The sequence below is a fragment of the Nuphar pumila genome, chromosome 1 (genome assembly GCF_984573655.1).
Source record: "Nuphar pumila chromosome 1, dmNupPumi1.hap1.1, whole genome shotgun sequence".
Taxonomy (NCBI): domain Eukaryota; kingdom Viridiplantae; phylum Streptophyta; class Magnoliopsida; order Nymphaeales; family Nymphaeaceae; genus Nuphar; species Nuphar pumila.
This window is the reverse complement of record NC_143249.1, coordinates 9,279,935-9,304,677: the sequence shown is the minus strand read 5'-3', so window position 1 is coordinate 9,304,677 and position 24,743 is coordinate 9,279,935. Positions and strand designations below refer to the sequence as shown.

Here is a 24,743-nt window from a genome sequence, read left to right as displayed (position 1 = left end):
GCAAATTATAGGGTTTTTAGGAAAACACATTTTTGTTAAAGTACAGTAGTCTTCCGTTTTGATATTTACACGGAGAAACCATCCCCAAGATTATAAACCTAGTCGTGTTGGCTTTGCTTGCCTTACAGTCACTGTCCTGGCAGTGTAAATCTCTGTGGGCTTACCCCTTGCCCCAAGGGAGTCACCACACTTTGGCTTGTGCAAGAGCTGACACTCATGGGATTTGAACCTAGACCACCTGCCTAGAGGAACGCCAAACCCCTTTGGGGCACTCATGGCTCGGCTTGCCAAGCCTATATTACAACTGCGACCAAGCTTTCACCGAAACAAGCCACAGGCTGCTCGTCAAGTTTCCAAACCATACATCTGACGGGAAGATGCTAAACTTTGTTTTTTTAATTAGAATATCAATGACAACCTCGCCTGGTATAGAAGTTAAAAATCACCAAGATAGTACAGCTAATTCATCCAACCAAAAATGATCAGAGCTCACCTGATTACCGGAGCATGTCACATCATGCTTGGCGGTAGGAGCCATGCAAGACTACCATTTTTTGTTAATATCAATCTTCATCAAAGGCTCTTGATAATCAGGTCTGGTTGTGAACCTGCCAAAAGCTCAAACTGGGATCTTAAGCTAGCTATTTCGAATGAAGATTATGGATTCACTGCGCCATATCCAGGCTTGCCAAACACAAATTGGGATCTTAAGCTTGTGAAGCTCACATCAGGATTACAGATTGCCTGTGCCACATCTCTCTCTCTCTCTCTCTCACACACACATTCGTGCACCAAGAATCCAAGATGAGATAACATTGCGCAAGGAGTGAACAACATAGGACACTAGAGAATAACTGAGGACAATTGTTATATCCAAGGCGTCCAACCTTCATACATGTTACATAAATTGTCAACGCTAGTAGCCTGCTTAAGAAGATAATCCACTTGCTCTGAGATATTCAGCTGCCTGCACAAGTTTATAGCACAAAATCATAGAGTTAGCAAGCTATATTACATTTGGAACATAAAAATTACAGATCCTCCTACTACCATCCAAGCTGCATATACCTGTCACCATCAATGTCGCGTCCATCGAGTTTCATCTCAACACGTTTCAGCACAGATAAAGCATACGCATTCTTTTCTGTCAGAGGGAAAACAGATGTTTATAACAATTATCAATTCAAACACATCCCAGGACTTCATATGATAGTTCAAATGAAACTGCAACTAATTTTAAGGATCCTACAGACAAGGGTCAAGTACCTAATTTTATTACCCAAAAGCATCTAAGGAATCAGAAACAAGAGGACCGTTACAAGCACATATAATCATGAGGGAGTTGCACAACAGAGGTTTATAATTGATAAGATACATAGATCAGCTTGCAAAGAACCCAAAGTACAAATTGAGATTATTAAGGATATCATTTTGCTGTTTGAAGATGCAGCAAATAAAAACTAAAACAGACAGGATTTGCAATTTGAACTATCTATTCCTAATGAAAAAGTTACATTGAGAAATAAATAAAACATTTTTGGCAGTTTAAGAAAGGTTAAATAGTACATATCAGAAGCATATATCATTGGTGCATGCAGACACCTCTTCAATGAGCACATAAAACTATGTTTAATTGCATTACTAAATTAAATAAAAAGGTAAACCCATGGTTATTACTATTTCATATAAAAAACCAACTTTTTCATTAATTACATTCAGCCACATGCTTTTCTTAATGGATTTCAAGTACACAACTAAGATATAAAATTAGCTTTTTGTCTTTCATTAAGCACATTTTATTCATTTATTTGACTAAACAATGGTTAATCAATTAATTTTAGGACCAGGCACGACTTTGTGAAAAAGATGAAAATTTAGGTGACTAGATGCAATAACTAAAAAGCAGGGCAGGTTTTTGCAGTTTGCCCTTAAATAGAAAACACATTAAAAAGTTGGTTAGTGTAAATAATTCCGCATTATGCAGAATATAGCAATTTTTCAATCACATTATGCTAGAACCAGTTTTTTTAATGAGATCATGCTCTGAAAATTTGCAGAACTATCATAAGGAAACAAATTGATTATGAATCTATGATTCTTACTTTTATTAACCCATACTCTGGACTTAGCATTTGAAGACGGGTCATCATTACTTTCAGCTTTCCCCTTGAGACGGTCCACCATAGCCCCTCTTTTTCCATAAAAAGAATTATGAATTTCATGACTGTCCTTCCCTGAACCATATGCTGGGGAGAGCTGGTTGTCAGTGATTACTGAAGAAGGTGCTGAAGTTGCCTCAGATTCAAACAGACTACCTGTTTCAGTCATACCGGTATTACATTCATGTGTTGCTTCTCTATGCTGGGACTCGGTCTTTATGATAGAAGAACTCTTTTGCTCGTCAATGCCAAAGAGTGAAACCAATCCTGAATTATCCGCATTTGCTTCAATCATAGAACTCTTTTGCTCCATGGTTTGTAGAGAACTCAAATCACCAACAGTAGTACCCTCCATATATGTATGACTTGATTGTGTGCTGCTACTGTATATGCTGTCTGGTGGAGATATCCATTCTTCATCTGGTGAGGAAGATCCATTTACTCTGAGAACTTCCTGATCTCCATCTCTGATGTCGGATTGGAAGAAGTCCTTATCCTTGTTGGTTATTAGTGGTTCATTCCCTGAAAGTCCCGACCTTGACAGAACAATTTCCTGCGACCTTACGTCCTGGCTATCTCCTAGCCCTTCAAGTGCCTGTCCAACAATTCCTTTATTACTGAATCACATGTCTCCAACGTACAAGATAAGCTATCTTGCTGCTCAGATATAAAATACACACACATTGGCCATGAGTATTCAATGTCTGTTTATTATTTTGCTTTCTTCCTCGTATTTATGTTTAATTTCTCAGGCAATCTAACCAACAGAAAAAATCCCATGTAGGAATTCACTTTTAGCAGCACAGTTAAATTATGTTTTTAATCAGTCACAAATGTTGGTCTCACAATAATTCTGGAGAGGGTTTTTCTTGAGAGAAATTTCAAATAAATGAACTTTTGGGAAAATCTCATCTCAAAGATGTTCAATAAAAAAATGGAAATGAAAATAAAAGATTGAAAGCAATTATTTAATGGAAATATCGTGACATTTTCATTTTAAAAAATTTCAGTTTAGCATGATATTTCGGAGCTTTGTTTAAAAAATAACATTAAAAAACGTGACAATTTGAGAATATCACTATGGTATGGTGACCATGTTTCCATATAAAATGCCCACAATATCCATTTAATAGATATGGAGGGACTTTGTAGAATTTGCAGGCAGGGAACATTCAAAAGGAAGAGAAAGAAAAAGGGAATCAGACGTCCAGAAGCTCAAGCTTAAAACAGCTTGAAAATTGACTTTGGCATAGAAATGGGCTAGTCCACTGATGATATTTAAAGGCACTTCATAGTTCTAAGACATTAAGAAAACTAAACCAGTGTCCTCAAAAGTAAACACATGCTTTGACCATTTACCATACAATTATTAAAAACTAAATCAAAGAACAAATTCCAAGGTCAGCAGAAAACAATAGCTAATAAATAAATTATCCAAGGATGATGAAATTACTTTGTGGAGATTCCCTGCATGAAAGTTTGCCGACTTTGCAAGTCTCATTAACATCGAATGCAGTTCCCTCACAGAGTACAAAAATGATGACAAAATAGGATGCAAAGATTGACAGGCTTCCTGAATTCTTAGACCATAACTTTGATATAGCTTTTGACCGTGGATTGAAGGATTTTCCAACAAATTCTCTCTTTCATCTGGAATAGTATCAGTCATGAATGCCACATCTGAAGCCAGCATTGGTTCAAGTGGAAGAAGGAGCACGTTCACCTGCAAGAAGCAACAGATCTTATCAAAATTTCATACTTTTTTGCTGGAATCACAACACTACTGCATATCAAAAAAGAAAAATTCCATGAGTGAGTAGTTCACAAAAGCAAATATTGGCAAAAAAAATTACATTTAGTAACAGAGTACTTGCATACAACCATGAAAACAAGTATTACCACAATCTTAAGGAAATAAAGAATTGTAGGGCCTCTGCATGTTTCATTCAATATAGGACATTTAATCTACCATGGGCTGACTGCAATAAGGAACTAAAATTTGTTATGAACAAAAGGTTTTATGTGAAAGTTTTCAGGCTAATGCTATGATATATGTGTTATTAGTTCATTACTTTGAAGACAGATCCGCTTGTGCTAATTAAATTTAGTAAGTCAACCATAAGCACCTCAGTAAGATGTCAGATAAAGAAAACTGTTTATATTACAATCAGACTAAAGAAAACACCTTTGCAAGGTCGGCCATGAGGGCATTGTGCTGGGCTGCAGCTTCTTTCCCCAAACTGTGCACATCATGCATACCATCAGTTATTGCAAGAACCTACAAAAGATGAGTGAGCATGAAACAGTATTGTTGAATATTTCAAAATGTGCATATCAATACTTGAACATTACAACTGTGAATACATTAGTAATTTGCCGGACAGGGCACTAAAACAATCCATGTTGATGATAAGGTGCTCCCAGTGTGTGCGCCTACTCCATTATCTTAGACATTGGATCTATTTAATGGTTGTCAAGAGTGATCTTGGTACTACTCTAGGCATTAGCTAGGATTGAGGAAACAAGTTTTCAAATTTAGGAGATCTTGACAAGTTACCTTTTCATCTAATAGTGGAGTCAGCTAAGTGGGTCCAAAATTTTACCCAAGTTTATTCAATTAAATTCTGTTAGGGATCAGAATTGGCCTTCGTCAAGTCAAATTCAATCCTAAAGAAGTGGGCCTATGTTATGTAAAGAGGTTGATCTTGGTGTTGAATCAAAGTTCAAACCCATAGCAACTGACCTGAACTTCCATTAGGATCAAGAGGACTCTCACTGGGAGAAGTCAAAACATACTCAGATCTATATTGGACATTTCAGGTTGGGTTCTAGTCAAAGTAGCCTATTTTGATTTAATTTTTCCACTCTAGTAAAAAAATGTGTGCGTGTGTGTGAATTCAGAGATTTCAACCTCTTCAAGCATGGAGCCACATTCTGTTGTCAAAGCAGTATGCCCCTTTGTAACACGACCAAAAGCAGATAGTGCATCACTTGCTTCATATGCAGAATCTCTCATAGTCAAGAGTGCTGAATGCAGATCACCTGAAATATAAAAACGATAGTAATCATCATCTTTTAAACTGACCATATCCAGGAAAAGATACACTTACTTGAAGCAGAATCAGCTTTTGCAGAAGCAATATGGAGTTCATTGGTTGCAGAAAATAAGCCACTAGTTGCAGCCTCCATGCTACTCTGTGCTAGCTTCCATTCCTGTTCAGCTCCTAATAAAAAATTCAAGCAATTAGAAGAAAAAAAATGGGTTAAACCTAAATGACTCATAAAAATTCTATTTAAACATAAACATAAACCTGAAAAAAGAAGCTTAATATTATAATGATAAAGCTTAGACTCACGTATAAAAGAATGGTAAGAAACATCCAATCTTGTCAAAGCATTCAGGTATGCTTGTTGCCATGCCCTACCATCAGGACTAGTTTTCCCAGGAACTTCTACTGGCTGCCTGAAAATACCATCTCTGGATGCTTCAAACTCCATAATGGCAACACATATCTTGAGAATATCATTTGCTTGTTCTTTAGCAGCCTGGAGTAACTGCCTTCGCTTGTTTAGGTGGTCATGGAATTCAGGTGGTATTCCTGACCCCTTTGACAGGTTGTTTACAGAGCTGCTCGTGTTTGGGCCTGCACATGCCCATCCCATAGCCCGTTCAAGCTGCCCTTCAGCCAAAACAGTAGCTTTGTCACAAGTTTTTAGATTGTCTACTGACTTAGTGATCAGTGACATGGAAGATCGTATACTTCCCAAAAGTTTATGCCTGTTGAGATTTAAAATTACAGGCAATAACTTGTCATCAGAAAAATAACGATGAGATATACTATCATCTTTTTGTAGAAATTGTGAAGACAAGTCATGCAACCACTCCATCTGGACTAATTCTAAGCTTGCTTTGTGAAGGTTTTGGGTAAGCTCATTAACATGCTTTTTCATAAATGATGCTGCAGACCTTGCTGCCCTAGCAGTCTCATGTGCATTACAATATTCTTCAAGCATTAGCTGCACCCGCTTCACTGCTACAATATCCCTCTTTGCCTGATTGGAGGTGAAGTCTTTTGCTTCTTCAATAGAGTGCTTTAGCAACTCCATTTCTTTGCCTAAGAGTACCAAGAAAACAGGTGCAACCCGTTCTTGCAGGTACTGATCCAAGTAGGACTGAAGCTGAATTTCTAGCTTCAACTGCAGGACAGTGCACAGCTGATCGAACCCAAGATTATGATCAAGCGAAGGAGATACATCATGGAGACACAAATCAAGAAAAGAGTCAACAACACAAAGTTTCCAGATAAAGAAAGAATGGTTTTTCAACAAACTAGATGCCTTCAAGACTGTCTCTGTCAAAGGACATCCAGAACTCAACAGATCTGATAAATTGACTGAGGTCCCCTTTGACTGAGAAGCTTCCATGCTAAATAATGACAAAAATTGATCCACAGATTCCAAATCAGAGAAGGGTTTCATCAGTGCAGCAAGTAGTAGTTTGCTCCTAACAAGCTGCAAGTCCCCACCTGGTTCTACAGTAACCATATTTAAAAAGCGTTGTTCAGAAGAAATCAATGCATTTCTAACAGCAGTTTCTTTCCTAGTAAGTGAAGCTGCAAGTACATCTTTCTGGTTCCACAATTGATGAAGTTGATCCAGTTGCGCTCTGCAAGCTTCCTCCCGAGATGCAAGTTCTTCTGCCTCTTCCCAAGAAAGATGGTCCCGGCCCTTAACAGCAGCCTCCTCAAGTGCCAATTGCTGCTCTGTGATTAGCCCAACCTTAATAAAGTAGTTCTGCTCAAGCTCCAACAAGGATGTCCGCTCTAATTCAATCTCAACAAGCTGTTCAACTGCAGTGTCAACAGAACCACGTATTTGTGATAGAGATCCAAAGGCCTCCATTACTGCTGAATTTTGTGAAATAATAGTTTTAGAAATCTCTGGAAGGACAGATCGAGTCATCTCTTCAATCAAATTTCTAGATGCCTGAACACTGGCTTGAAAAAGAGAGGCCCAATTTCCTTCAACAGCAGGTTTTGTATTTCCATGTCCAAGAAATCTTCTGGAAATATGTAAACCACTCAGCTCATGTATTTCATGAACAGTACTAGCAACAAGTATACACTTTTCTATTTGCTCCTCCAATTCACAACTTCGTTTTGAATTAGAATGCAAAGCATCAGGGCCAGATCTCCGCAGAGTTCCTCCAGTGACATTATTTGAAATTTCGAACACTTTACTCTCAACTTCACTATAAAGTGCAATTGTAGCAAGATGTAGAACAGATAGCGCCTTGGACTTTTTGTCCTCAATATCTAGTGGGACCATTTTGAGATCCCTCATCTCATGTTGTTTAGTTTGACCAGAAACAACATAAAGCTCCTCTTCATCCTTCCTTGAATGGCCTAATGACTGCATATGCTTCGAAAAAGAAGATAGCAGTCGGTCCTTAGATTTTAATTCAGTCTCCAGATCAATAGAACCTTCAAGTTCTGAACACTCTTCTTCAACCCTGTTAATCTGATTAATGGTAGACTCAATATCATGATGAAGAGCTTCATACCTCTGACAAACATAATCAGGCTTATCACCTTGCGTTAGAGCAAGGTCTGCAGCTTGTCTTCTGGCCAGAGAAATAAATTCAGACGAAAGGTTATTCACAGCAAGTTGCAGAAGCTGTGCCCATCTATGAACCTTAGTACTAGTTACATAATTGAGAGGTAGAATTCTTTGCAATGCTAAAGCATATATCTGTAGCGATTTTACAGCACTAGATAGGCCAGAATCTAAATCAGCTATTACTTGAGCTACCTCCCTATCTAAATCATGACATTGAGCTTGTGTAGGCTCAGGAACAATTGTCAAAGGAATGCCCGCTGCCAGAACTGCAGATGTAAGAGACAAGGCCTCTCCCATGGTACCAAACCTCAAAGCTGATTGGAGTTCAAGAGCTGAACCATTGCGCAGTGCATCAAGGATCCTTCCATGATGCTCCATCCACAAGGCTGCTTCTTGGGCTTTCTCATTTGCTGCAGCTTTTGCTTGAGCAAATTCACAAGCCTGAACTTCAAACGATGCATGCTTTTGTTCTGAACTGGAGGTTAATTCAGCAACAATTGACTTAGCAGATGACTCATGTAACAGCAGCCGTGATTTTTCTTGATCAGCATGATAAAAGAAGGCTGATGCAACCTCATATTGGTTGAGTGCATCAGCAAATCTCTGACAATTATCAACAGAACTACCTCTCAGCATATGCTTGGCATGAGGGAGAAAAAAAAGAAAAAGGACAATTATCTTATCTTACCTCGAGTGCAGATACAGCTGCTGGCACTGTAGATAGCAAAAGATCATGGTGCTCCTATAATATCAAACAATAAGCCTTAAACAATAATTACAGTGTCATTTGCTATTTTAAAAGGCAGGAAAATGAAAAACAAAGTGCAGCAGGTTCTCCTCAATGGAAATAAAGTGTTTCTCAGGAACAGACAAATTTTGTCTATATAAACTTGAGAATTGCCAATTGTTATGTAAAACTCACGTTGGCATCCATTTTAAAGCTTTATCATAGTTTAGAAATCTGTTATAGTCAATTCGTTATTTACTGTTCTGTTCTAGTAGCATATTATTGGAGGCAGGATGCGAGCTTTCTACAGAAGTTTGAAATTTTAAGCATGAGTAGGTTGAGTATGCCATTTTTTACTTTTTGTGTGGAATCTGCTCATACATCAGAGATAATGTGCAGACCAGTTGGTCTTCATTAAAGAATAAATAAATAAACAAAAGAACATCAAAAAACACCCAAATGCTCCCTTTGTTACGTCTCTTCTATCTCTTAAAACATCTTCTTTCTTAAAAAAGGTGTTTTTTTGAATCCCACACCTAGTACTGGAAGCTGACTGGATCCTCCATCTTTTCATTTGAACCTCATAAAATTTTGACTGATTAATGGAAAAAAAAGCTCCAGACTTCTGTTTGATTTGGTAATCTATGAGTTCGTTGCCCTTCATTGTTTCAACTTATATTGCAATACTTTCTACAGACCCAGCTTCCGTTTTTAATTCCCAAGTGCTTGTACTCAACTAATTGTTCATTACAAGTTCCATCAGCAGTTCGCTTGTCTGGAACTTTCTTATTATTGTTCATTGAATGCTCTTCTTGGTGTTCTAGAGGTCATTATTTGTGCCTGTGCTCGTAGACATGCCATTAGTCATATCCGAACAAATGCGTTTCACAGTCCAAGTCCAACCAGTTCTGCACAATGTAACTTAACCTGTCAGCAGATTTTGACAGTCAATGTTTCTACACCAAAAAAATAAAAGATCCCAAACCTAAAGCTTACAATTGCCAAAATTTAAAGTCAGATTATAAGGACTCTGAATAGGTTTTGTTTCAGAGACAAACAATAATATATTCCATGACTTGCAAAACACAAGCTCAAAGCTTGATATGCAGACCAAAGGATAAAGAAATCTAGAGACCAACATGTAAACCAAAGAAGCATAAATGGTTGAAGGCTATGTGGCCTGTGTAATGAAATCAACAAGATCTCAAAAGAGTGCCACAAAGGCTACAATGAGATACCAATACAATAGCGGTCACTTATGGACCAAAGAATCCACACAATGGAAATACACACCAACAACTCAAAATAAAATATAATGGATCTTTCATTATCAAATGCTTAGAAAAGCATTACTTAACACAATAGGGAGATCCCTATTTATAAGCACAACAAGAAGCAAAGGGGGAGTTGGGCTGGCCCCCAATGGTCATAAATATGACCGTTGGGACTAGCCCAACAACTAGTTGGGCTATCCCAATCAGTCACATGATACAATCTTTATAAAAAAAAAATTACAAACTCAGCCCCTAGTGGGCTGACCCCTATTACAAAAGGAAATAACTGAAATATCCCTGATGGGTATTTCAGTTTATATATATATATATATATATATATATATATATATTGGGTACACAATCTTAACACACACACACCCCTCAAACTCACGGTGCAACAACCGAGAGTTTGTCAAGGAGGAAGTGAAATATGGGTGATAGAAGAGTTTTCGTGAAGAAATCCGCCAGTTGATACTCAGATAGTACATATGACAACGTGATGGTCTTCTTCACAAATTTCTCACGAACGTAGTGGCAATCCATTTCAATGTGTTTGGTCTTTTCATGGAATGTATGATTGCTTGCAATGTATATTGCGATCTTGTTGTAACAACACAATCTTGAGGATTCTGCGATGTGAACTCCCAAGTCTTCTAACAATTGTCTCAACCATACTAATTCAGAAGTGGTTGTTGCCATGGCACGGTATTCTGCTTCGCTGGAAAAAAGAAACACCTTTTGATGTTTTTTGCATCATTATAAAATTAGATAATCACCTACAAAAATACAAGAACCTGTGGTTGAGTGTCTATCATTCACATCTCTCCCCAATCAGAATCAAAATATGCAATAACTTCTAATGAAAAAGAAGATGAAAAAAAATAAATCATAATTTATAAAGTTTATAATATATCTAATAATCCTCGTTACAACACTCATATGAATTGTAGTAAGAGCATGCTGAAATTGGCTAACAAAATGAATGCCATGAGAAATATCAAGATGAGTAATAGAGATATAAGATAGAGCTCCAATCATTTGTCTATAGGCTCTCCATCATCTTTCTTCATCTTTGCATTGGTAACATATGGAGTATCAACTCTTTTCTCATCAGAGAGCCCATATCACTCTATTATCTCGGTAACATACTTAGTCTGAGACAAAAAATAACCACGAGCCGAGTATGCAACTTCAATACCCAAAAAATAACGTAAAAAAACAAGATTTGTCATATCAATGTTGGATTTGAGAACATCTTCGATATGGTTAACTCTCTGCTTATCACCTTCCATGATAATCATGTCATCCACATAGAGCAACAAGATAATGATACATGCATTAGAAGACTTAACAAACAATGCAGTGTTACTATAAGAAGATTTAAAACCTAGTTGAATCATCACGGTGCTGAATCAATCATACCAAGCCTTAGGAGCTTGCTTAGACTATACAAGGCTTTCCTCAAACGAAGAACCTTTTACATGTGTCAATCTTACACCTGGAGGTGATTCCATATAAACTTTCTCATTTAGGTTACCATTTAAAAAGATATTTTTAACATCCATCTAAAAAATAGGTCATTTTTTAATTGAAGCCATAGAGATGAGGGTTTTAACATTAGTCATACGAGCAACGGGAGCGAAGGTTTCTTCATAGTCCATACCGTACTTTTGACTATATTCTTTAACTACAAGTCTAGCATTAGATCTCTCTAAGGTTCTATCACTCTTGGTTTTAACTTTGTAAACCCACCTACATCCTATGGCTTTCTTTTCCTTGGATAAAGTTTGAATTTCCAAAGTTTTTGCCTTTTCTAAAGCTTTTAATTCATTGTTCATGCCTCTAATCCATTCTTGATAATTTTTAAACTCATTATAGAGTGAATGGTCATAAGACAAACTCTATAGTTAGGTTCAAATGATTCATATGAACCTACAATCTTGTAGATCTCCTAACTATAGGTTGATGTATGGTGGCTTGACTTTGAGAATACCTTTCTAGTGCACATGGGGATAATCTTGAGTTCGTCGAGAATAGATTTGCACTTCATTGTCAGATTCAACTATATCAATAGAGGTATCATGTGCATCATGAGTGTCATTATACTCACTCTCAAGCACATCTTGAACATCATTATCATTCATATCATTAACAATATCATAATCATTCCCATCCATATCATCAACATTCATTTTAGCTAAATCAAGTAAAAAAGAGTCTTCACAAGGTTCCTTAGACTCATTTTTTCCAAATTCATTTTCCTTTTAAAGACCACATTTCTTGAAACATATAGTTTGTCTTTTTCAATATTATAACACCTATATCATTTTTGGTTTTCTGCTTAGCCTAAGAAAACACAATGGATGACTTTAGCAGAAAGCTTATCATTTTTGTTAGAAAGGAAAAAAACATTTGGAACCAAAGGTTCTTAATCTTTTATAATCTGAAGGCATTTTAAACAATTTTTCAATAGGAGAAATGTTTTCAAGAATGGTTGATGGCATTCTATTAATTAAATAGACCGTCGTAAGAGCGACTTCGGCCAAAACCTTTTTGGAACATTTTTTTACATAAAAAGAGTTCTAGTAGTTTCAATGATGTGCAAATACTTTCTTTCGGCCAACCCATTTTGTTACGATGTATATGGACAAGATCTTTGATGAATCAAGGTATTTTCTAAATCATTTGATAAAAACTCACCTCCAGAATCAGATCTAAAGATTTCTTTAAATTGATTTTTTATATAACTATGAATTTTTTTAAAACAATCAAATACATCATATTTGAGTCTTAGGAAATAAATCCAAGTGTGACTACTATAGTCATCAACAAATATAACATAATAAGATACACCTCCTTCTCCTTTAGACATAACTGGAGCGGGTCCCAATACATTTGAATGGATTAACTCAAATAGTTCTTTAGAGACAAAATGACTAGGTTCAAATGGTAAAGATTTTATTTTTCTGAGAATGCAATATTCACAAACATATTCATTTTCATTACAATTTTCAAGAAAGGGAAATAAATACAATTTTGATATGCTTGGATGTCCTAATCTCCTATGCCATTTTTCAATGTATTTCTTTTCAATAAAATTAAAAAAATCTTGATTTAAAAGTTCTAAGTTGTCCATGTCCCTCTTCTATGGCCTCGCCCAAACGTCTTCTCGGACCGGTGATCCTGCACTAAGCAACCACTTGATGAGAAAGTGACTACATTCATGATCGATGATTTGAGAAACGGATAAGAGATTTAGTTTAGGCATTACTCTAATGTTTGAAACATAAAATTTTAGCTAGGTTTAGAAGAATGTTTTAAAGTACCACAACTTTGGATTTTTAAAGAGGTTCCATCAGCGGTTGAAACATAAGAATCATTGGAATCAATACGATATTTAGATAATATTGACTCATTATGAGTCATATGGAAAGAAGCACCGGAATCAAGAATCCAATAAGTCTTACCAGGGTCCACACATGTAAAGACGACCACACTGGTGAGAGAAGAGACATGAGCCTTGAATAGTGATTGAAGAACTTTCATGAGTTAAGAAAGGGACACATTTTTTTAGCCTTCATAGATACCACCATTTTCGCTAGATGACCCCATAGAGGCAACTTTCTTTTCATCTCTTCGATCTTCTTTTCTTCTCTTTGAGCAATATGGCTTAATGTGACCTGGCTCATTGCAAAAGTGACATTAATTTAGCACCCTTCTTTTATTCATAGTCATTTGAGTTCCTTCCATAATCATTTGAGCTTCTACCATAGTCATTCGAATTTCTTACAAAGTAAGGAAGTTTATAAGCTCTTGTGTTACTTCTAGGCTTTGCCATGGCAAGCACCGATTCCTCATTTTTTATAGAAGAGGGTTTCTTTAATCTATTCTTTTCCATAGTCAATTCTTCTAAGGTTTCAACTATGGTAGGAACACCTCCTCTATGAAGGAGAGTCAATTTGGTTCCTTCAAATTGAGGTCTAAGCTCATTGACAAATTGGTAAAAATGATCCGTTTTGATTTGATTTTCACCGAGTTCTACGTCTTGAGGACAATCCCGCTTAGGTTTTAAAAAACCCAAGTCATCCCAAAGAAGGGAAAGAGCATTATAGTATTCCCTAATGTTCATTTCTCCTTAAATCATAATTCCAACTTTATTTTGTAAATTACATACATGAGCTATGTCTTTTAAACAATACATATTCTTAAGATACTTCCATGCATCACTAGCAAAATTAAATTTTGTCAAACTAGAGCACTTCTTGATGTTAACACTATTGATGAGTCATCTAATAATCTTGGAATGACCCATCTTCCACTCTTTCTATCTTTTCTCATATTCAGCAACGACGTTAGACATTTCTTCTCCTTGAAGCGCTACTTCATTGTCATTTTCGATCTTGGTAAGAACAAGCTTAGGTTCTCTTTCGGTGCTATCAACCAAACCCCATAAACCCTTTTTTCATATTTTGTGTTTTATTATAGATGATCACATCACATAATTTGTATCATTGAGTCTCACGGGAATGGAGATGACAACTTCTCGTTCATCCTCCATCTCTATAAAGAAGATAATATAAAGAGAGAGAGAGAGAGAGTGGAGAAAGAATGAAGATAGAATTGAAGCAAAGTATTCTTTGAACACCACGAGCCCACAATCATACGATCCGCACTCTCACGTCCACACGAACAAGATCCTTAACTGATGGCTTTGACACCATGTAATAAAATCGACAAAATCTCAAAAGAGTGCCACAAAAGCTATAATGAGATACCAAAAATATGGACTAAAGAATCCACACAATGAAAATACACACCAACTCAGAAAATTAAACATAATGGGTCTTTCATTAACAAATGCTTAAAAAAGCATTACTTAACACAAAAGGGAGATCCCTATTTATAAGAGAAGGGGGCAGCCCAACTAGGAGTTGGGCTAGCCTCAATGGTCATAAATATGACAGTTGGGACTAGTCCAATGACTAGTTTGGCTGTCCCAATCAGTCACACGGTACAATCTTTATAAAAATCAAAAAGGAAATTACAAACTCAGCCCCTAGTGGGCTGACCCCTATTACAAAAGAAAATGATCAAAATACCCCTGATGGGTATTTTGTTATATATATATATATATATATATATATATATATATATATATATTGGTACACAAGGTTTTGTTTCAAAGACAAAAGATAATATATTCCATGACTTGCAAAACACAAGCTCAAAGCTTGATATGCAGACCAAAGGATAAAGAAATCTAGAGACCAACATGTAAACTAAAGAAGCATAAATGGTCGAAGGCTATGTGACCTGGACACTCCAAGAAGTCTAGTGTGTCCGTGTACAACCACATCCGACACTGACACTTCTTGACACGGGCTTGGACATAGCTATTTTTGAACTTCAAAGTATCCAGCACTATTGGATATGCTGAAGACGGTATGCCAAATGTTGGACACTAGACGTGGTGTATCAACAATTCAAAAATGAAAGTGTGATATCGTACAAGATATCTTTTGTTCGCTCAAGTATTTACTATATGATAAACAATGATCACTTCTAGCACAAATAGCTTTTTCGAATTTCATTTTCTAAGAGAACTTAGCAATATTTCATCTAAACTTGATATTATACATATTCTTATTTTGTTACCATGCATTTTTTGCATTTTCTTGGGTTTTGGCATAGCTCTCTCTATCTCATTCATATATTACTTTATGTCATGACAAGGGAATTGCTTAATCCTCTAATTGAGAAATCAGTACATTTACTTCTGTTGACTTTTGACTCACTGGAAAAACTTGTACACATGTCAGATTCCGACGATTCAAAATCCGGTTCCCACTAAAAACATGTAGATCACATCCATGGAGTTGTTTAGAGTTTGGACGAAAAAAAGGAGTTGGATATGCCGTTTGCACATACAAACAATTGTAGCAAACTTTAACCATACATATATATATGTGTGTGTGTGTGTGTGTGTGTGTGTGTGTGTGTGTGTGTGTGTGTGTGTGTGTGTCTAACATTAAACTAGTTGTATTTAACATTAGAGGCATTCAACTTATTAAAATGACTAAAATACCCTGACAAGTAATGACATCTTTGAAAATGATGGTTAGTTTTGGGGGATTGAGTCTTCTGGATTTAGAGAAAAATCAAAAGTCAAACACTTTTTTCAAAAAGGAAAAAAGTGAACTTTACAAATTTAAATATACAAAGTCAAAGTTACTATATGACCCCAAAAAGTAACCATGCATTTAAAAAAAATGCCATTACTTTTAAGGGAATTTTAGTCATTTCAATATGTATTTTCAAGGTTTGTTGTGATTGGGACTTCGTACATGTGTTCGACATTGATGCTTGTTCAGTGTCCAGTTAACATAGGTTGAAGGTCTCCATCAATGTGCAGCGATAGACATAATATTTTCCTTTTGTCTGAAACTACAAAAGTTATTGAGGTTTACCAAAACATGTGAACCAAAAAATTAGGTAGAAATTTTTTGTGAAAGTTGATACTGTATATTTGAAGATACCAGTCTTGTTCCTGTTCATGGTTCTTATCTGACCAGAATAAAAAAAAGGTTGCAGGTGAGTTGCTAAATCATTTCTCTATTGGAGCAGAAGTGAAAAAAAAAAAGCTTCAAATTAATCTCAATTCATCAAGTTGAAGAAATCAGAAGTATGGTCCTGGTAAACTTCACTGCTGCTATGTGTTTTCCACAGTAACTTCTTAGAACATTGCATCAAGCAGAAAGACATAGATCGATTTCTCTGTGTAAGCAATATCCCGATCAAGTATGACAGATGCACACACACACATATATTTTTTTTTTCAGAAGGCAATTTTTCCTTGAAGCACATATCATTTCTCCTCAGTCACTTATTCTACAAAGAAGAGAGAGAGAGAGAGTCCATATGCACACGTGTTGTGAATGCAAAAGCATGATGCTGAACATATCTGTAGCAGTATATCAAATAATCACCCATGAACTTGCGCAGGAAATACAGCTAAAAGATCAATATCCAGCCAGCAGTCATGCAAATTCACATTAGGGCACAGGTCAAGAAGATCCAATGCAAAAAACCCACAAGGGCTCCGCTCATCTGGTAGGAACCACTTGTGAATGTTACCAAGTTGAAGGGACGTCACAAGTTCGAAACCCATGGGTGGTATCCCTTGCTGCAAGGTTGAAGCTGGGTGTACTCCCGGGTGGGCAGGGCGGGGCTCAAGGGTTTTACCAACTGGAGGCCAGTCAATGTGCGGTCGGTGATGAGCGGTTTTCCTTTGACTATCCAACGAAAAGAAGATCAAATTAAAAAAAAAATACCTGCAGAGGAACACGGATTTCTTGCACTCGAGACGCAAATAAACTCAAGCTAACTGCCAATTCCATACCCTTTCTCTCTTCACCACCAATCGCTGCCTCATCATGAATATCTCCACGTGTCCACTCTACCAAGGGATCCCATACAAATACCTCAAGTAACATTAATAATACATCTTTGTGCTTCCGCATTACACCAACAACAGCTTCACAATTTGCTCTAAATACACCCTCAATTCCGGTCAATCCTAGAGCTGTTTCCAATGTCTGGGTAAGCCGGAAGGGGACAATCTCAGGAATCTTCAACCTATGACCCTTATCAAAGCACACATTGTAATCTATATGGACAACATCACCACTGCTGAAATCTATAAGAATATTATCAAGATGTCTATCCCCTAGACCCAAGGCATGCCCCACCATGCTCATAGCTGCCATGCTGCCAGAATACCTGAAAATAAAAGTGAAAGGCCTTTATGTATAAATAGAAATTTTAAAAGGATAACTTTTTTTTGTAGCATAGACTTCTAGACAGTCCCAAAGGTCCTTTATAAGAAAGGAACTATTGAAAGCAATTGCATGTTTTTGTTTGTGAAAATTTTCTCATTGCCTTGGTCAGCATTAACCATCAACGAAAGACATCCGCAGTGTGCTGCAAAGGCTCTCAAACTCGCATGATGGATGTAGGAAAGGGTTTCTCATACACATGCACGCACACACACCTGCAAATACATGCACACACATGTGCACAGGCATGCACATGTGCAGACATGCCACATGCAAGCACACACACATGCTATTATTATCAACTTTTTCATATACTGTAGATAGGAACCATTATTAGCTTGCATACAAAGAAATTTGAAGTGTTAATTTGGTACTGACCTCAAGAAAAAATAAATTAGGAGAAGATGAAGGGTGTACAACAATAGAAGAGAAGCACAATGAGAACCCAACCAGCTGTTAGAACAATCAATAAACAATGATGCCAGGCAAGAAACGCTGAATAAAATAAGTAAAGGAAAAAGAAGCAAGAAGAAAAAAATAAAGAGAGAAACCAGAAGACGTATCAGCCAATAATGCTATGTCAGCAATGACATCAAGCAATAGATGCCAAGTCATGACTTGATCAATGAAATGAAAGGAAGAAGATCATTAGAAGGGGAAAAAGTGGCTTGAGTGAAAAAAGAATATGGATGGAGATATGTAAAGAAAATAATATGATTTAACAGAAGGGTTTAGAGGAAGATTCCATGCCTAGATCATAAGGATCAATATTTACATCATGAAAATCTGCAGATAAACCTTGCAGTACAAGAACTATGTAGAAGAGGGGAAAGAGGAAAGAACAAACAAGCAATGATCTCCAAATGTTTCATGGTAGTGAGGGAAGTGTGATTAGTATCAACATAAGTAACCCTAACAGCATGATTTACAAACAGCAATCGACCGCCAATAAAAGTTACACATTCTACCATTAATATTGCCATAAAAATAAAATAGCATCTGCTTAGAAATATTACAAGATTGCTCCACACAACTCAATACATATGGAATAGACAATAAACATCACTCCAAATGAGATACATACGGAATAGACAATAAACATCACTCCAAATGAGAAAGTTAAGATATAATTGCATAGAATCAATGTTGAAGGTACGAGATCTTAAAAAGAGGAAGTGGAAGTAATTGTTCATGGTATGAGAAGTACAGGCATACAATTAGTAACATCATTCTGGAAACTATTAACAAAAGAGTGAACATATTAGAATCAATTCAGAAACAATGTACACGAACTAAAATTGAGAGCATATCTTTTGACATTATTAACAGGTTCTTAAAAAATTAAGGAAATAAAAATAAAAATGAAAGCACAAGGAAAGATGCAACATATGGTCATACCTCTTTAGTTTCGTGTTGAAAGCCTTGAATCCTTCACTTGCACACCATATTTCTCTATGTAAAAGTTGTCTAGGGGTCTCTTTCATAAGATCTAGAAGAACCTTCCGCTTGACGTCCTGAGGCCAGTCCCTTCGTGAAATTACCTTCCTTATCCCCTTCTCTTTCAGTGCTGGTATAATTTTTCCATAAAACATATCACTAGGACGCGGAACAGGTGGAACTGCACCGTTTGTATTCCCAGCACCAATTGCTGAAAGCTGTGCAAGCTGCACACGACTCTGCCAAGACTTGAACACACTATAAATACTAATTACATTATCCACCCACTGGATAAGACCAGCCCGTCCACTAATAGGAGTCACAGAATAATAACGAACAAAAAGGGAACGACTACGAGTATCCCTGCATGAGTATAAAAAACTGTTCACAGCTTGCAAAAACTGCATAATCCTTGCATCAAGGCGCAGATCTTCCCGTCCCTTCAAAAGATATGTGTATTTTTTGCCATCTGAACCCAAAATACCTAACTTTTTAGGTTTCGTCTTTGTTGATAAGATGATGACTTGCTCACAGAAAGAAGAAATTGTGACAATTCCTTGCAGATCAGGACCAAGACTTTCAGAAGATTCAGGCAGAGTAACTTCCCTCTCAAGACCAGGCATTGGAACATCAGAAGCTGAGAGTTGTGCCAGCTGTGGAGCAACATCACTCAACGTAATGGTTGGTTTTCTCTGATAAGTTGCTAGAGATGCTGCAATGGCATCAAATGGCCGCCAAACATCAGCAAGTGCAACCTCAGAAGCAGGAGGCACCTTGAATGCCGCAATTGCAGATTTCAATTGCTCTCCATATTCATTTTGAAACCAGGTTTCATGAGCAGTTTCTGGTTTCCGAGAGGTTGAAGCCAGACGACGTTCCAAAGCCACTGCTATTGGAGCCATCATAGCTGAGTACTTAGCAGCATTTATTTTGGTTTTCTCATTATGACTAAGTGTGGCATTCTCAGCAACCCGTGAAACCTCTTCTTTCAACACATTTATGCGCCTTATCACATCTGAAAATAAGCAGCACACGATTCAATCACTGCAAAAATATATTTAAGTTTCTAGCCATAGTTGAAAAAAGATCTTTATTTTTCCAATAATGACAATTTCAATGATACCAAATGAATAATTGAATGGAAGGAAAATTCATAGAGAATTTGATATCAACCTAACTGCTGGTGAAAAAATTACGCATGGCAATTGATACCAAGACAAAATGGAGTTCAAACAATTGGAGCACACTAGATCCCAGAACTATGAATGCTTACCTATCATGTGCAGGTATAACAATAAAGAGTAAAACGAAAATGCAGCTCCATAACTCAAAACTGATCCAGATCCTCAGGTTTCATTTATTTTCTGACAATGAAATTTGATTCACATTTAACTCGTAAAAACATGTAGAAGTTTCTGTCAGAATAACTTCATGAACCTCTGATGGTCAATTGCAAACAACTACATATCCTAGCAGCTAGCATACACGTAATGACCAAAACATCTAAAACATATTCATAGAATGTCATATTTTAATGCTCACTATTTATTTTAGAATTGAAAAAAGTAACAGTAATAGATTATGTAAGACGAGTACATGCATAAGGGCAGGGTACCCGTGTTGACACACTTGGACATAGGTACGGGTATGGGACATGGGTACGGAACAGCTCGGCTAGGAACAACTCAGACCCAATACCCAGGCCCGCTTTTTTTAGGGATTTTTTTTTAGAGAGAGAGAGGAGCAGGCGTACTAGAATGGCCCCAGCAACCCAAACCCTATGTCACAAGGATACAACATTTTTGCTCCTGTTATGTAGCCCCTATACTAGTCATATTGAAAAACTCATAAAACCAGTCGTATCCCATCCAAACAATCTTCAACTAAATTCTGTATTTTGTTCCATAATAGTCACTACTGTGTTTATTTAATTTTCATTACACTTATGTAATTATACTGTGTCGCCCTTTAGTGTGTGCTTTAACATTAATCTTTTGAGTTCTTTTGCATCTGTTTAACATTATAAGTTATTAATTTTCTCATTGGCTGTTAATACATATCTCATAGATTTGAATTATTCTTTTTCTAGTTTGTTGGTTACTAATTGTTATTAACTGTATATCATTGTCATGCTTCACACATATGAAGAAACAGGCTGTCTCTACCACAGGGTACAGTGCAGTCAAGGGTAGCCAATATTATCCTCTCTCTCTCTCTCTCTCTCTCTCTCTCTCTCTCTCTATATATATATATATATATATATATATATATATAAAAGGAGGAGGGTTGTGGTAGGCCAGTGACAGCCAGCATAAAAACTTATTCATACCCTATGAATATGAACCAATATGAGAATTTCGTTGGGGGCGTTCCCTACTGAGCGACGCATTGTACTCTATAGGCCCGGAGGCAGTGATAAATGGGCAAAGGTTGCTAGGTCGTCGCCCAGAAGCGACGCATCACACCGACGCCCGGGTGTGGTGTCAAATAGGCAAGGGTTCCCTCACTTTGTTGGACGGGTGGGGGTAAAGAAGTTAGTCCAAGACCATAAAATTAGGTTAGCCACTTGGAACATAGGATCTTTAACTGGTAAGTTGGTCGAGTTAGTAGATGTTATGTGTAGGAGAAAGATTGATATTTTATGTCTACAAGAGACCAAATGGGTAGGTGAGAAAGCAAAAGTGATAGAACCTTGGGGATATAAGATTTGGTATACAGGAATAAATAGGAGGAATGGAGTAGGGATTGTTATGAGTCGTGAGTTTATAAATAATGTAGTCGAGGTCCGTAGGAAGGGTGATAGGATTTTACTTATTAAATTAGTATTAGATACGGATATTATTAATATTATTAGTGTTTATGCACCTCAAGTAGGTTTAGATGATTCCATTAAGTGTTAATTTTGGGAAGATTTAGATGAAGTAGTACAAGGGATATCTTATGGAGAAAAATTTTTCATCGGCGGTGACCTTAATGGACATGTAGGCATTAGTAGGGATGGATTTGAGAGTATATATGAAGGCTATGGTATAGGAGAAAGAAACGAAAGTAGAGAAAGGATTTTAGATTTTAGTTTGTCCTATGATATGATCTTAGCAAACACTTGGTTTAGGAAGAGGGAGTCTCACCTAATAACATTTAAAAGTGAGGTTAATACGAGTCAGATAGATTTTTTCCTACTTAGAAAGAGATAGGGGTTGTTGCATCGATTGTAAGGTTATACCGGAAGAAAGTGTAGTTACACAACATAGAGTCTTAATTTTAGATCTTAGAATTAGACAATGTCGCAAAAGGGATAGACATAGGATAGATCCTAGAATTAAGTGGTGGACACTGAAAGGAGCTAAACAAGGAATGTTTGTAGAGCAGGTAGTTAAGGAAGCTGATTGGTGTTTCGAGGAGGATTCAGAATCAATGTGGAATAAGATAGCGGGTGGCATGAGAAAGGTGGCTAAGGAGGTATTGGGTGAGTCTAAAGGCGGTGCACCGCTAGGTAAGGATACATCATGGTAGAACGAGGATGTCAAATTAGCTATTAAGGTTAAAAGAGAGTGTTATAGAAATCTAAGTAAGAGTCGTGATAATGAGAATTTGGAGAAGTATATGATAACAAAGAAGGAAACTAAAAAAGTAGTTCGAAACGCGAGGGATAAGGTATATAAGAAGGTTTATGACAAGTTGGATACCAAAGAGGGCGAGAAGGATATTTATAGGCTTGCAAAGATGAGAGATAGGAAATTGAGGGATCTGGGTATGGTTAGATGTATCAAAGATGAAACGCAAAGGGTTTTAGTCAAAGATGAGGAGATTAAGGAGATATGGAAAGATTATTTTGATAAGCAATTTAATGGAAGTCATGCTCAGGATCCTGGAGACTTCTCCATTCCTTTACATGAGATGAATCGTGACTTCATGCGCAACATTCAAAAGAAAGAAATTGCAGAGGCTTTGAAGAAAATGAAATCAAGAAGGGCAGTTAGCCCAGATGGTATACCTCTCGAGGCTTGGAATTGTTTGGGAGAGAAAGGTTTAGAATGGTTGACAAATCTTTTTAACAAGATTTGGCAGACAAATAAGATGCCTAATGAGTGGAGGAAGAGTACTTTGGTGCCTCTATATAAGAATAAGGGTGATATACAAGATTGCACAAACTATCGTGGTATAAAACTCATGAGTCACACTATGGAACTTTGGGAGAGGGTGATTAAGTCTAGGTTGAGGAAGGTTGTCATGATATCGGAGAATCAATTTGGTTTTATGCCTGGAAGATCAACTATGGAAGCTATACATCTTTTTAGACAACTTATTGAGAGATATAGAGAGAGGAACAAAGATTTGCATATGGTTTTTATTGATTTGAAGAAGGCATACGATAGAGTACCTAGGGACGTTCTCTGGTGGACAATGATGAAGAAAGGCATTTCTATCAAGTACAATAGTATAATTAAAGATATGTATGGAGTAGTAACCAATGTCCGCACTTGTGGAGGGGTGACAACCAATTTTCCTATAACGGTTGGGTTACATCAAGGATCTGCTTTATGCCTTTTCCTATTTGCTATAGTGATGGATGAGCTTACGAGATCAATTCAAGAAAATGTGACGTGGTGTATCTTGTTTGTTGATGATATTGTTTTGATTGATGAGTCTAGAGATGGGGTTAATGCTAAGTTAGAATTATGGAGACAGACATTGGAAGCAAGAGGTTTTAAGTTGAGTAAGAGTAAGACAGAATATATGAAATGTCGGTTTAGTAAGCAACGAAGTAGTGATGGGAGTGTAGTGAAGCTTGGTGAGCAAGAAATATCGGTGGATGATTTTTCAAATATTTGGGATCTATCATTAAAAAGTATGGAGAAATTGATGGAGATGTAAATCATAGGATAAAGGTTGGGTGGATGAAATGGAAAAGTGCAACTGGAGTGTTGTGCGATCGTAGAATGCCATTGCGGTTGAAGGAAAAGTTTTATAGGACGACTATTAAGCCCGCTTTACTATATGGTACAGAATGTTGGGCTGACAAGAGACATCATATTCAAAAAATGAGTGTAGCTGAGATGCGTATGCTTAGATGGATGTGTGGAAATACAATAAAAGATAAGATTCGGAACGAGGAGATACGTAAGAAGGTAGGCGTTGCACTCATTGAAAATAAGATGAGAGAGAATCATTTACGGTGGTTTGGACATATTCGGCGAAGGCCTAATGATGCTCCAGTTAGAAGTGTTAAAATGTAAAACTGTACATATATGTATATATAATAATATTATATTATTATATATATATAAATACATTTTTCATTTCTTTCTTTTCTGTAATTTTTTTCCTTTATTTTTATTTTTTGTCTTTATGTCATCTAGTTCAGTTTGAACTAGAATGACTGTTGCTAGTCAAGTCCTGTCCAGACTTGACTAGCAATAGAGCTGTTGGACTGACACATTCCAACAGCTCTAAATAGAGCTGTTGGACTGTGCCCAACAGCTCTATTGAGTCCTCTTTCAGTTGTGTATATAAAGGGGTGCAGCCCCTCTTGTATTTTACTCCAATGCTTCTTAAGCAATTGGTTTTTCATATCAATAAAGAATACATTTTTATTTTTATTTTGTTTCCAGTTATACCCTTTTTAAGGGTTATGCTTTAGTGTCATTCTTGACACTTGCTCTTGTTAATCTAAGCTCGTGTTTCGAAGATC

At 36.8% G+C, this 24,743-nt stretch overlaps 1 protein-coding gene across 1 annotated transcript in view; it reads right to left on the bottom strand.

Annotated features, from left to right (window-relative positions):
* Positions 1-381: 381 nt before the first annotated feature.
* Positions 382-24,743, bottom strand: part of LOC149847906 (uncharacterized) — a 39,744-nt gene continuing 15,382 nt past the window's right edge. The window contains exons 5-15 of the mRNA XM_090008108.1: positions 19,013-20,066; positions 17,111-17,558; positions 8,467-8,520; positions 5,516-8,381; positions 5,270-5,383; positions 5,071-5,201; positions 4,345-4,437; positions 3,613-3,882; positions 2,103-2,754; positions 1,069-1,144; positions 382-967 (exon numbers count right to left, since the gene is read on the bottom strand). Of these exons, the coding sequence (XP_089864234.1) occupies positions 868-967; positions 1,069-1,144; positions 2,103-2,754; positions 3,613-3,882; positions 4,345-4,437; positions 5,071-5,201; positions 5,270-5,383; positions 5,516-8,381; positions 8,467-8,520; positions 17,111-17,558; positions 19,013-20,066 (5,858 nt within the window). The 3' untranslated portion in view covers positions 382-867. The remainder of the gene's footprint in view (positions 968-1,068; positions 1,145-2,102; positions 2,755-3,612; positions 3,883-4,344; positions 4,438-5,070; positions 5,202-5,269; positions 5,384-5,515; positions 8,382-8,466; positions 8,521-17,110; positions 17,559-19,012; positions 20,067-24,743) is intronic.